This window comes from Phocoena sinus, chromosome 3, assembly GCF_008692025.1.
Source record: "Phocoena sinus isolate mPhoSin1 chromosome 3, mPhoSin1.pri, whole genome shotgun sequence".
NCBI lineage: Eukaryota > Metazoa > Chordata > Mammalia > Artiodactyla > Phocoenidae > Phocoena > Phocoena sinus.
In genome coordinates this window covers 26,657,800-26,670,804 of record NC_045765.1, presented here as the reverse complement: position 1 = coordinate 26,670,804, position 13,005 = coordinate 26,657,800, and the positions used below count along the sequence as shown (strand labels likewise).

Here is a 13,005-nt window from a genome sequence, read left to right as displayed (position 1 = left end):
TATTACACTGACCATACTTTTATAGCAGGTTCTTGGCAGCAAAGTTTGCTTTTCTTGTTTTCATGAAACAGTTGGTAAAAGCATGTTTTCCAAATCTCAGAAACACGGCTTGTGTTGCAGACAGACATAATTTCAAGTATCCCTCTGATTTGCCATCACTAGCATATTCCGTCAGGGCCCTATTTGCAAAGGAGATGATGCAGGTGAAAACCCTTATAAACAGCGACGTGCTTTCCACACGCCTGGGTTTATTATCCTTAACAACAGAGCTTGTTTTGGAAGATGCACACGTCTCTTACAAGAGTGGATGTACGTAAAGTGTCCAAAATGGTGCCTGGATCCCGGTAAACAACTGTATCAGTGTTAACTATTGCTTTTACAATTTTGCCTCCCTTTTTTTCTTTCCCCAGGCATGGTCTGAGAACCTGTGCATCATGAAAACTGTCTCATGGGTCCATGTCCCTCTTCTCTTTCAGGCCAGAACAAAATCTGCTTCATCCCAGGCATGGTGGGACCTATATTAGAGATGACACTTATCCCTGAGGCTGAGCTCCGGAAAGCCACCATCCCAATCTTCTTCGACATGATGCTCTGTGAATATCAAAGGAGTGGGGATTTCAAAAAGGTAAAAAATGAGGCTGGAAACTCATGCCAGCATCCCTAATCCTCAGCCCATTTTTCCATAATGATATCCTTGTTCCGTCTGCCTGGACTTCATTCAGAGGCTTGGCGGTAGGCTGGGGACTTTTATTCTTGTACCCTGAATGAGCTGGCAGATCGGATTTGGTCAGTATTCTATCACACTTTCCTGCCCGAGGCCGAGATTAAAATGCACTTTCTTGCTGTGTATCAGCGTGGACCCTTTCTCAACAGGAAATAGTAAGGATTCTATTTCTGTACCGAAGAGCCCCCTCAAGGTGTGTCCAAAGGCCCCCTCCCTCCCACCTGCCCCAACGGGACACCCACCTCTGTCCAGCACTTCTGCTTCTGGGATGACTCGGAAGATCTGAATAGCTGAGAGAGAGCCTACCCCGCCAAGTGTCAGACTTGGCCATGCGTCAGGGTTGACAGCAAGTAGAGCCCAAGGCCCATACGTAGGGAGGCCCCGCAGATCTGCCGCGGGGATGGAATGGGAGGCTTTCCCCAGCATGTAGGGAGTGAGCCACCTGTGTCAAACGCGAGGGCCACTGACCAAGCATTGAAAATCCCGTCAAACTGGAAGGATAAGGACCATTTTCTGGGCCCAGTCACTCCAGATGCTTCTGCCAGTGGAATGAGCACAGGTTTCCATACAGGTTCCTGGCAACATTCAGTCGTCACTCCCAGTTTAGGAAGGTGTGTCTAAGTCCTGCCAAGTTTGCCTTAGCGGTACCTCCAGGTCTCGCCCTCCTGTCCGCTCAGCCCCCTTCTCACCTGGTGCTCCGCCTAACTGGGCTCCGTGCCCTCTCTCCGGCCTTGCCGCATTTCTGCCTCTCATTCTATACCACGTCTGGCCGCCAAGCGGTTTTCCTTAAAACAGGTACCTAAGTGCCTTCTAAAAGGCAGCAGATTCCAAAGTGCTTTTCCTTAAAATCCTTGCAGACCTTACCCTCCCATTGTTCACTGGTTCTCTAATCCTCACCAAATAAAGCCCAAACCCTGTCTCCTGCATTCCAGGCCCTCCTTGCTCTGGCCTTCCATCAAATGTTCCAGCCACTTCCTCCAACTCCTTCCTCCCCCTCACCTGTTCTCCAGGCAACCCCCACCCCCCACCCCCACCAGCTCACCTGAATTGCGTTGCCTTGGTGAGCATCCTCCTTCATGTTTCCTCTTCCTCGGGTTCTCTGCCACATTCACAGTCCTTCCTGCCAACATCGTCTACACTCCTACCAATCCTGCAAAGCCCACTCCAACGCTCATCCTTTAAGAGATCTTTGCCCTCTATTCCTATGTCACTCCAGCTGTCTGAGGTATCCTTATTATACACTGCCTTGCACTAAACTCATTTCTGCATCTTCCTCATCTTCATGTCATAAAAGTGACAATGATGATGGTGACAATGACTGCCATTAACCGGGCGTTTACTCTGTGTCAAGCACTGTAACTAACTTCCGTACAGTAGTTCATGGGATGAACGTTTTATTACAACCCTGTGAGGTAGGCAGCATTACCACCCAATTTTAAGATGGAAGTGCTGAGGCTTAGAGAGGTGAAGTCACACATCAAGAAAGAGGCAGAGCAGAGGTTGCAACACACAGATCACTACAATCTCAAGCCCAGGCTGTGCCCACCGCACCGTCCAGCCACTGGCCTCATCGCAGTAAGTGCTGGCTGAATGAAAGAACGAGTGGCATCCTTTCGAGCAGTGCCTTCTCAAAAAATGTTCCGTGGAGCTCTAACCCCACCAGATGCTCTATGGAAGAGGGTTTCGAGGTTAAATACCTTGGGAAGCCCCTGCGTGCCATAACCCCTGTTGGAGACTTCCAGTACACACTAACTCAGTAGCCAAGGCACTGAGTTGTTCCACAGTAAACAGACCTGTTGAATTTCTCAAATTTATTTCTTGAAGAAACATCTATTGGATGTGCCAATCACTTTGGAAAAGGTGGTTCTAAGAGGAAAGAGACTAGTTAGCTGTGATGATCTCAGTGTGAGAGGGTGTGCGGGTGTGCTCCCCGCCCAGGGACTGGTGGGAGCTCTCTAGTCCCAGGAAGGCTGGTGACCAGCTGCCCCCCTGCAAGGAGCCTGTAAAGAAATCAGGTGAGGAGTTCAGATGGAGAAAGACACCATATCCAACCAGCTGGGGTGGGGGAGTAGAAGCCGCAGCCCTGGATCGAGTGTTTGATGGTTGTCTGGAATCTGCTGCCTTTTAAGGGGGAGGAAAAGTCTGTGAAGCTTGGGAACCTGTGAAGGGCACAGTACATGGGATGAAGGGCATCGTGCTTCCCCTCAGGCCAGCACTTCCCGCAATGGTATGGGCACCAGCTGGCTCAGAAGATGTCCTGGGAGCAGGTGTGCAAAAGATACACTCCCAGTACTGATGGTATACAATGTCCGAAGGAGAAGCGCACCCAGGTCCTTTCTGGATTACAACCTGACAGTTGTGTTTGGTGGCCTCATGTCTTCCGAGGCTTGCCTGTTGTGTGATTTTCCTGCCCTAATGGATTCCCTTATTGAGGCATCCCTGTGGCATGCACCCACCTATTCCCCATGAATGGGGTCATCCCCGGGCTCCTCGCTCCAGGCATGTGTTCATCGTCAGCTCCTTCCCCAGTTGCTTCTCTTCATTGCTACCTTATCAAAAGGGATGGGACAGTCAGGCTGACTAATGCGGCAGCTTCCCACGTGAACGCAAGCTGCATGCTTGGTGGGAGCCCAGTTGTGGGATGAGCAGACCCAGGTGTTACCGCTTGGTTCGGAGTAAGCAGCCATGGACGGTGTCCCCAGGAAAGGGAGGAAGCATGGCCCCCATGAGCCCCAAGCTGCCCTGATGGCCAGATCCAGAATGAACCGCAGAACTGGGGTTTGAGACCCAGCAGGCCTCGTGTGCAAGCTGGTATTAGTGCACGATGCCAAACGATGAGATAAGGGAAGAACCACATGCCCAGAAGACGACAGGGTTCCCTTTCTAAAATGTGGGTTTTAATGGAAATAGCAGAGCTCACAGGAGAACTTAGCAGGGCCTTTGCTCCTGGCTCACACCGGGCCCTCTGGCCTGATACCCAATGTCTTGTAGTTCCTTTGCTGTCATCCCTTTGCTGGGCTCTTCCTTTGATTTCTTCACCTGAAGAATCCTAGTCCTCCTTCGGCTGAGGCCTCACATTCTGGGAAAGCCTTTCCTGCTTCTCGGGGCAGTAGAGCATCTGGATACAAGAGACCACGATTTGTTCCAGCAGGACGAGCATGGACAGAACTGGGACAGGAAGAGGGTCGACTCTGAGTGGCTGGGGCGGGGAGAAGGAAGCTCCAGGGCAGTCTCTCTGCTATAAGTTTCTTATGCAACCTCATCGCCAGATTTCCCTCCCTCCCCCTCTAGCCCCAATTAAATGCCCGATGCATTTGACTGACAGCCGTTACCCCTCAGGAGTACATCACTTCACCCCAGACCATCTCTGTCTTTCACTGGGACTGGATTTCATGTCCCTGGTACACTCCATGATTCCCGTGGTGGGGCTGTGGACAGCAAGAGGGGCCTTGAGTTGGCCACGCTGTGGCTGGCGTGGCCATGCCCCAGTTAAAGTGAAATGCATCTAGTCCTACCTGCGTGGAGCTCAGGCATGTCACCTGCGCCCCATAGCATGACAACCTGCTCATAGGTCTGCCTCCATCACAAGACTGTGAGCTCCTCTTTGAGGGCCAAAGCGGTTCCCTCAGGCCTGAACTCCCAGCACCTGTCAAGTGCCTGATGTGAATGTGACGTGAACCATGTCAACGTTCTCAGTATGAATGGAGGCATTTAGACCTCCATCCCACCACTGCCTTGGTACAGAGAGGAACATTCCAGTAAATGTTTTTATAATGTAGGATAATGAGGGTGGCTGACCACTGCCTGAGTAACCCCATAGGAGGCTGGGTAGACCAGCTGTCTTGCTGGCCAAGTCTTTGTGGAGGGAGGGACTGTGGGCTTTCTAGATGATGTTGGTGGGAAGGAATGGAGGTCCTGGGATGTAGAGAGGAAGTAGGGGGGTTACCTATGAGGCAGATTGTAGAACAGGATTAGGTACTAATCAGCAGGAGGGTCTCAGCTCTCAGCAGGCAGGAGATCCAGAGAGAATCCCTTTCTCAGAGAAGGAAGAGATAATAGCATTTAACAGCAGCACTTAAAACAGTGCCTGGAACACAGCAGGAACTCAATAATTGCTTGTTGAATGAATTAATGGACAAAGATATCAGTTTGGCAGATTCCACTGAGACTGAGTGTTGGCATGGAGTGGATTGGTGATTCAAATGGCTTAGAACATAATGTGGAAAAGTGCAAATCAATTCAGTAAATATGTACTGAGCACCTACTGTCTTCTGGACACTGTGCTTTGGAGTCAGATAGACTTGCTGCTTATGAGCTGAATAAATTTGGGTAGGTTATTTAACCTTTCTCAGTCTCAGTTTTTCATCCATAAAATGTGTATTATAATACCATCATAGGTTCCCAAACTCAAGCTCCATGGGTGATGAAATGAAACAGGAAGAGATGAGATAACTCAAAGAAAATTAGGAAGCTGCACCAACTTGCATCGGCATCCCTCCTCACATGACACTATCTCCTCCAGCTTCCTCCCATGTCGGCTTCCACCCACCCCAGGACAACCAGCATTTAGTTAACAAAGGAGACCACAGGCTGACTTACTGGTGCCAGTTTCATCTTTGTTATCTCTCTGCCATCCTGGCCTGTCACACTATCTCTGCCCCCTCCCGTGTCATAGTCAGCACTTTACCTTTTTTTTTTTTTTAAGGAATTTTGCCTTTTTAAAAAAAATTTTTATTTATTTATATTTGACTGTGTTGGGTCTTCGTTTCTGTGCGAGGGCTTTCTCTAGTTGCGGCAAGTGGGGGCCACTCCTCATCGCGGTGCGTGGGCCTCTCACTATCGCGTCCTCTCTTGTTGCGGAGCACAGGCTCCAGACACGCAGGCTCAGTAATTGTGGCTCATGGGGCCAGCTGCTCCGCTGCATGTGGGATCTTCCCAGACCAGGGCTCGAACCCATGTCCCCTGCGTTGGCAGGCAGATTCTCAACCACTGAGCCACCAGGGAAGCCCAGCACTTTACCTTTGAAGGTAGCTGAGGAAGAGCTCTTGACCCCTAAATTTCACACTTCGGAGGGGCCCGGCTCCTATCAAAGAAATGTTCTAGGCAAACAAGATGATGAAAATAGCCAAGAGGTTCTAAAGCAGTCAAGAGAGGCAGAGGAGACAGTGCAGGGAAGGCATGATGCAAATGTGAGGCCCATGTGATGTCATTCTGCTGCAGCAGGAGGTCTGGACTCCTAGAGCTCACCCCCGTTTTCCTGAGTGTTTAAGATGGCTCCTGGGCCCTGCGGCATGTGACTTTCGTGAAAGTAACCTGAGGATGCTCCTTAACAAATATCCCTCTTGCGGGGGTTGGGGAAGGAGTCAGTGATGTGATGCAGTCTTGTAGTGTGGATGAAATGGGATTAATTTGGAGAAGCCAGAGCTGCGCCCTAAGCTCTGCTTAGTGACAGTGTTGGGGGGTAAGGCCTGTCATGCTGACATAACGTAGTGTATGTTTGGGAGCGTATGGGACCCTTGGGAGTACCCTAAGTCAAGCCCCTCCATCCTTTGAAACCCAAGACAAAGGTCCCACTTTGCCTGTTTCCTGATTTACAAATGAGGCTGATGATATCCATTTCCCTTGACCGTTTTAATATGATGCTAATGAAGAGGACAGTGTCAACAATGTCACGATGATGATTGCTAACAGATATGAAGCACTTGCTATGTGCTAAGCGCCAGGCCAGGCCTTTCACATGTGTTTTCCCATTAACTTCTCGCCCCAGCACTATAAAGTCGGTGCTGTTTTAAATTTCCATTTAATAGATGAGAAAACTCAGCCTCAGAAAGGCTTATTAACTTGCCCAACATCACATGGTGGGGAAAACAGTCAGAGCAAGACTCAAACTAAGTCTGTTTGTTGTCAAAGCCTGTGGTCATAGCCACTCGTGAGCAGAGCACAGCACTGGCCCCAGCAGCCCAAAGGGCCAGAGTCTACCCTGGGACATGCTTGACTGAGGCCTTCCCTCTCTAACCCACTCCGGAGGAGGGTTCAGGCATGGCTGGCGTCATCAGCTCTGCACATTCCTGGAACCCTGTAATTCCCCTCCCTGTGGGCTCTTTTGTGACCCTGAGACAAGTGCTTATTTAGCCCATGCACTTCTTGGCTCTAAAGGAAAGTTCATCTCATGAGGAAGAATTGTGCCAGCATTTACCATTGAACAATTTAGACAAAAAAGCTGGTTTTCTCCCCCCAGAACTGCTTTCCAGTAACATTCAGCAGTAATAACAATAACATTAGCAGCAATCATAAGATGACAGGCAAACAAACCCAGGGCATACTTGAGCCTACGCACTCCCCTAGTGCTTTATAAATAAAATTTCCCCAGCCCTCCTAACTACCCCATGAGGTAGGTACCACTGGTATTCCTATAATATTGATCAGGATCAACAAACTATGGCCCCAGGCCGAATCTGTCCTGCCACCTGTTTTTGTAAATAAAGTTTTACTGGACTGGAGTCACGCCAATTTGTTTTTGTATTGGCTACGGCTGTTTTGGTGCTGTAACAGCAGAGGTGAGTCGTTGTGACAGAGACTGACCCACGACGCCTAAAATATTTACTATCTGGCCCTTAAAGAAAATGTCTACTGAGCCCTGATATAAACTGTGACACTGAGGATTAGAAAGACCTACTAGCTTTCCCAAGATGGTGGAGGGGATGGAGGAGACATTTAAAGCCAGTGCTTATTTCCCCCAACCGTGGCCTAACGTCAGCACCTACTCTTGTAGTCCCTTGGCTCTATTTCTTCCTGCCCTAGGCTTGACACAGTACACATGTCTAATCATGCTAGCCCCCAGTCCCCGACTTTGGATGACGCTTGACATGTTTAACAAAATGCATCATGTAAGGGGCATGATTCACGTGTAGAGTGGCAGCCCAGACCCTCGCCATATTGGCCTCTGTCTAGGTCTCCGTTCTGATTTCCATCCTTTCTTGCCTGAACTCTCTGCTCCAGCTGAACGCTCTCCTCATTTTTCTCCACATTCCAAGCTCCACACCTTTGCTCAGTCCATCCACCCCCCCGACACACACACACACATAGAATGCCTTTCCTTTTCCTATTTATCACAATCCTACCCATCTTTCCAGGCCTGTGTATCTCCTTCCATAAATCTTCCTGAACCGTGGAAACTCACAGGAAATTCTCTCTCAGCACAAGCTTCTGGTCCTTACCTTTGGCCCTTAGCCCACAAACGTGAGGGAACAACGGCCCCACAGATGATATGTGAAGCAGAGGGAAAGTGAATCTGGTCTCTGCCTTCTATCACCGAAAGATTCCAGCCAACTCGACTGGGCTTGATCCTTTGTGCACTGGAAAGAGCCTGCCAGAATGTCTCTGCCATTCATCTGAGACTTCAGACAAGCCACTTAAACTCTCTGGGCCTCTGTTTCATCTCTAATAATAACTGACACTTACTGAGGGTGGTGCTAAGCAGGGGCTGGCTGTTTTTCGTGCATTATAGCATTTAAAGGTGATCCTTGACTTCCAGACCTCATGGAGTTATTGTGAGGACTGAGGGTAAAGGGGCTGAGTTAGGATCCAGGAGCGCCCAAGGGCTCCCTGGACCTTGTTGAGCTTTGCCAAGAACCTCCCTCCCTTCTCTAAGTGCCAGTTTCTTATCTACTGGTAAGAAGGGAGATGGGTGGACTGCATGATTTGGATGGACTCATCAAGGCATGATATTAAAACAGTATACAAGCCATTTGTGCATTACAGCCATGTAAGAGAGTCAACAAATGGCTCTTCAGAATGTTGAACTCAACTGGGTGAAGTGCTTCTTGACATTGAAAGTAGGAAGACAAAATACTCTCTGGCTTCAGTGCTACAAGATTTGCTGTGTAGGTGCATACTTACTTTCAGGTCACTTAGCTAGTCTGATCTCTGACCATTACAGTTGTCACCAGACTTGACTCTCTGAGGCATTAATTCATATAAATATGACAGCTTCAGTTATGGCTGGATTCAGGACCTCAAAAATGGCACCAGGTTTCAGTCTCTCTCCATCCCTTCCTCTCTGCTTTCCACTACATTGGTGTCATTCTCAGGCAGCCTCTTTCATTGTGGTCCTCTCCAGCAGCCCTGGGCTTAAAACCTTCCATCTTCAAGTTAAGCAGAAAGACTGCTTTTTCCTAAGAGTGTCATCAAAACCTCAGATTTCAGTCTCACTGGCTTGATCTGGGCCTTCATTGTAGGGTCTGGATAATGAAAGATACTGATCAGGAGCTTGGCCTATGTCATGTACCCACACCTAGAGCTAGGGAGGTATGGTCAGCCCACCTGAGTCTCACAAACTGAAATTAGGGTTGATGTGATTACCAAAGTATAGAGAAAGGAATGCTAGGCAGGCAGAAATAATAGCTGTTCATGACAACATGCCGTTCCCTGAAGATCAGTGCTCTGTCACATCCCTCAGTGCCTTTGCACATGTTATACCCTCTGCTAGGAATGCCCTTTCTCTTTCCATTCTCCTGCAAAATTTCAAGATAAACTTGAGAACAAGGTCAAATGACATGGGCTGTGAGCCTTCCCTGTAGACTCTCCTCTCTCTCTCTCCTATGCCCATCTCTCTGCTCCAGCACTTACCATCTATGGCTCTTCTCCACTCTCCGGGAACTGCTAAAAGGCAAATGTAGTATCCTGTTCCATTTTGCATTCCCAGTGCTCAGCACTGAACCTGGGAGATGATATATGCTCCCTAAGCTTTGGTTAAAAAAATGAATTGACTAATTTCAGTATTCAGCCTTCTAATGTTATTGTTGATTTTCATCTCCTGCTTCTTCAGTTTGAAAATGAAATCATCCTCAAGCTGGACCACGAGGTAGAAGGGGGCCGAGGGGACGAGCAGTACATGCAGCTGCTGGAGTCAATGTAAGTTCAGTGCCCAGCATGGGAGGAGCCGGGAAGGTGGGCCCGAGGCCGGAGGGCTTAGGACTCCAGTGGGCTCCAGTGGCTCTGTCCTCCCCTGGAGATAGGCTCATGGGTATGGGAGAGGCTCCATTTTTGGAAGAAATCTCACATCTCTCTCTGCAGTGGCTGTTTCTTTGATATCGATGGGACGGGTCAGATAAAAAGAAACTTTGCTGTGTTGGAGAGGGAAATAATCCACCAAAATGTTCACTCTTGTTATCTCTTAGCTGTGGAATAATTTTTGCTGTCTTTTCCTTTTTTCTTTCTCAATCTTTGACAGATATTGGTCACAACCAACATTTATGGAAACCATGCTAAGTGCTCTCCCTGTATTGTCTCATTTAGTTGCATTTTCTCTGTGTGATCCCATTTCACATAGGTGGCCCCCAAAGCTCAGGGAAATGTCTTGTCCGAGGAAACTAGGCCAAGCTAGTCAAGTGGACAAGCTGGGACTGAACCCAGCTCTGCTGGGCTCCAGCGCACAGGCCTGGTGAGGCAGTGGGCAGTGGGTAGCACCCAGGAGCACTGGCCTTGGACTCAGGACACTGTGTTGTTTTAACAGCTCATTGAGATATAATTCACATACCATATAGTTTACCTAAAGTGTACAGTTCAATGGCTTTCAGTATATTCACAGAGCTGTGCAACCATTACCACGGTCAATTGTAGAACATTTTTGTTACCTCCCGAAAGAAAGCCCATACCCCTTAGCCATCATCCCCTCCCCTTCTCTGGGGTTTCTATGGATGTGTCTATTCTGGACATTACATACAAATAGAATCATACGGTACATGGTCCTTTGTGACTGGCTTCTTTCTCATAACATGTTCTCAGGGTTCACCCGTGCTGTAACACGTGTCAGTATTTCACTTCTTTTTATTGCCGAATAATATTTCACTGTTTGGAAACACCCCATTTTGTTTATTCATTCATCAGCGGTTGGATTTTTAGACTGTCTCCACTTGGGGCTATCAGGAATGATGCTACTTTGAGCGTTCATATACACATTTTTGTGTGGACACATGTTTACAGTCCTCCTGGGTGTATAACTAGGAGTGGAATTGCTGGGTCGTATGGCAACTCTGTATGTAACCTTTTGAGGAACCATCAGACTGTTTTCCAAAGTGACTATACCAGTTACCTTCCCACCAGCAATGTACAAGGGTTCCAATTTCTCCACATCCTTCTGAGCACTTGTTAGTATCCATCTTACTGATTATAGCCATCCTATAATCGGTGTGAAATGAAATCTCATTGTCACTTCAGTTTGCATTTCCTACATGGCTAATGATGTTGAGCATCTTTTCATGTGCATATTGGCCATTAGTATATCGTTGGAGGAAGTCACTGGATTTCCATCTTGATTCCAGCACTTAGCAGCTGCACGACTTTGGACCAATCGTGCACCATCGTTGGCTTCAGTGTGCCCATCTGTAAAATGGGGATAATAAGCCTCCTGTGGTTATACTGAAGAGTGAATAACTATAAAACGTGCACACAGCAGGTAGAAGCTCAGGAAATGTCCTTTGATCCCTCACCTAACTCCCAGTTTCTGTCTCTGACACCATGATAAGAGTGAGGACTTCTCCCAAGGTTCAGGAATGTGACTCATACATCCCAAATTCCCTCTTTTTTTTTTTTTTGCGGTACGCGGGCCTCTCACTGTTGTGACCTCTCCCGTTGCGGAGCACAGGCTCTGGACACGCAGGCCCAGCGGCCATGGCTCACGGGCCCAGCCGCTCCGCGGCATGTGGGATCTTCCCGGACCGGGGCACGAACCCGTGTCCCCTGCATCGGCAGGCGGACTCTCAACCACTGCACCACCAGGGAAGCCCCCAAATTCCCTCTTAATTGTAGATTCCCTGATTTGTATGATTCTCTGATATATATCTGATCTTGAATTCTTTCCCCAGTCCTCTTGGAATATTGTAACTTTAACAACAAAAGCAGACTGAAGGTCTTTCTCTGACCCTCACAATGACCCTCTCTCCCCTGCCCAGCGGGCAGAGCCCCGTGGACAGAGTTGAGTCCCAGGCAGCACCGTCCCAGCTGCCCTCGCCCCCTCCTGTCAGTGTGCACAGCCATCACTAAACACCTAGAAAGCGAAGGCCACTGGGCTAGCGGAGCAACCCCTCATCGGTTCCTCGGGTAGGTATCGAGACTGATTGTCCAGTGGGGAGATGACGTTGTGCCTGAGTTAATGTTTTTCGTAAAGTGCAAGAAAGGAAGCATCTAAATATCGACCAGAAGTGAGGCCAGGGCTGGCGCTGGCAGTTTCCATTTTTATAAGCGGATGGGGCCCTGCGGCCAGTCTTCAGATGATCAGCCGGATTTTCAAAGCCTTCCTGAGCGATTATTTATAAAAGGAGTCCTTAGAGGTCAAGGAAATTAAAACACAGCTCATTATTTTCCTCCTGAAACAGAGGCGTGGATGATTTTTGCCAAACTAATCAAGCCCAGCCTGAAGAGTCAGGACCCCATCAGGACATCCAGGGGCCAAGTCCCTGTACCTTCCTTCCTTTTGACTTTCTGAGCCTCAGTTTCCTTATCTGCAAATTGGGGATAAAAATACCACCCAACTCCTAGAGTTTTTATTGAGAAGAAACAAGACACATCATGAAAAGTGCTAAGCACAGTTTGTGACACCTTGTAGGTAATCTGGAAATAGTAGTTATTATTATCATTGATCAGGTGGATATCGATGTGATTATTTGAAGCCATGAGCTTACCTATCATTCCTCTTCCAGACTAGTGAACCTCAGCTCCTCTAACCCTTCTTCCCAGCCCCTCATTCAGGGCCTCCACTGATCCATAGGGCCCACTCTGGGCAGACACAGTTCTGTGGGCACATGGCTTGGTAACTGGATGGTGTTTTTTGAATCGAGCAGGGCTTCCCTTCTGGTGGCAGCTGAAGCCCTGCATCGAGGCACAAGGGTTAGGGCATGAAGTGGTGCTGCATTTCAGTATTCATGTGCTCTCAGGCAGTGCACAGCCTTACACAGCATCCCGCCCCTCCCCATCCTTAGAGCTCTCCTTGGAGCCCACTCGCATTAGTCCACATCTGTCTTAAAGTGAGTGTCCCATACTGAATGGAGTAATGAGACACATTCTACCCTCCTGTATTCCATCTGCCTGGGAATATTTCTAAAAGTGGCATGGGGGCTGGAAGCCTGAAAGGGACAGAGAAGGTGCATTCTGGGGCCCAGATCCCCCTCAGACCAGTTCAGTTGAAAGGGGACCTGTCATAAGAAGCACACAATACATAGTTTTTAAAGGAATAAATGAAAAGTCCAGATCCATAAGCACTGACAAAGGTGTGGGTCAGGGCT

At 48.6% G+C, this 13,005-nt stretch overlaps 1 protein-coding gene across 1 annotated transcript in view; it reads left to right on the top strand.

Moving 5' to 3' along the window:
• DOCK2 (dedicator of cytokinesis 2) overlaps positions 1 to 13,005 on the top strand; it is a 408,621-nt gene that overhangs the window by 346,768 nt on the left and 48,848 nt on the right. Inside the window, exons 33-34 of the mRNA XM_032626471.1 lie at positions 477 to 625; positions 9,552 to 9,637. Coding sequence (XP_032482362.1) covers positions 477 to 625; positions 9,552 to 9,637 — 235 coding nt within the window. The remainder of the gene's footprint in view (positions 1 to 476; positions 626 to 9,551; positions 9,638 to 13,005) is intronic.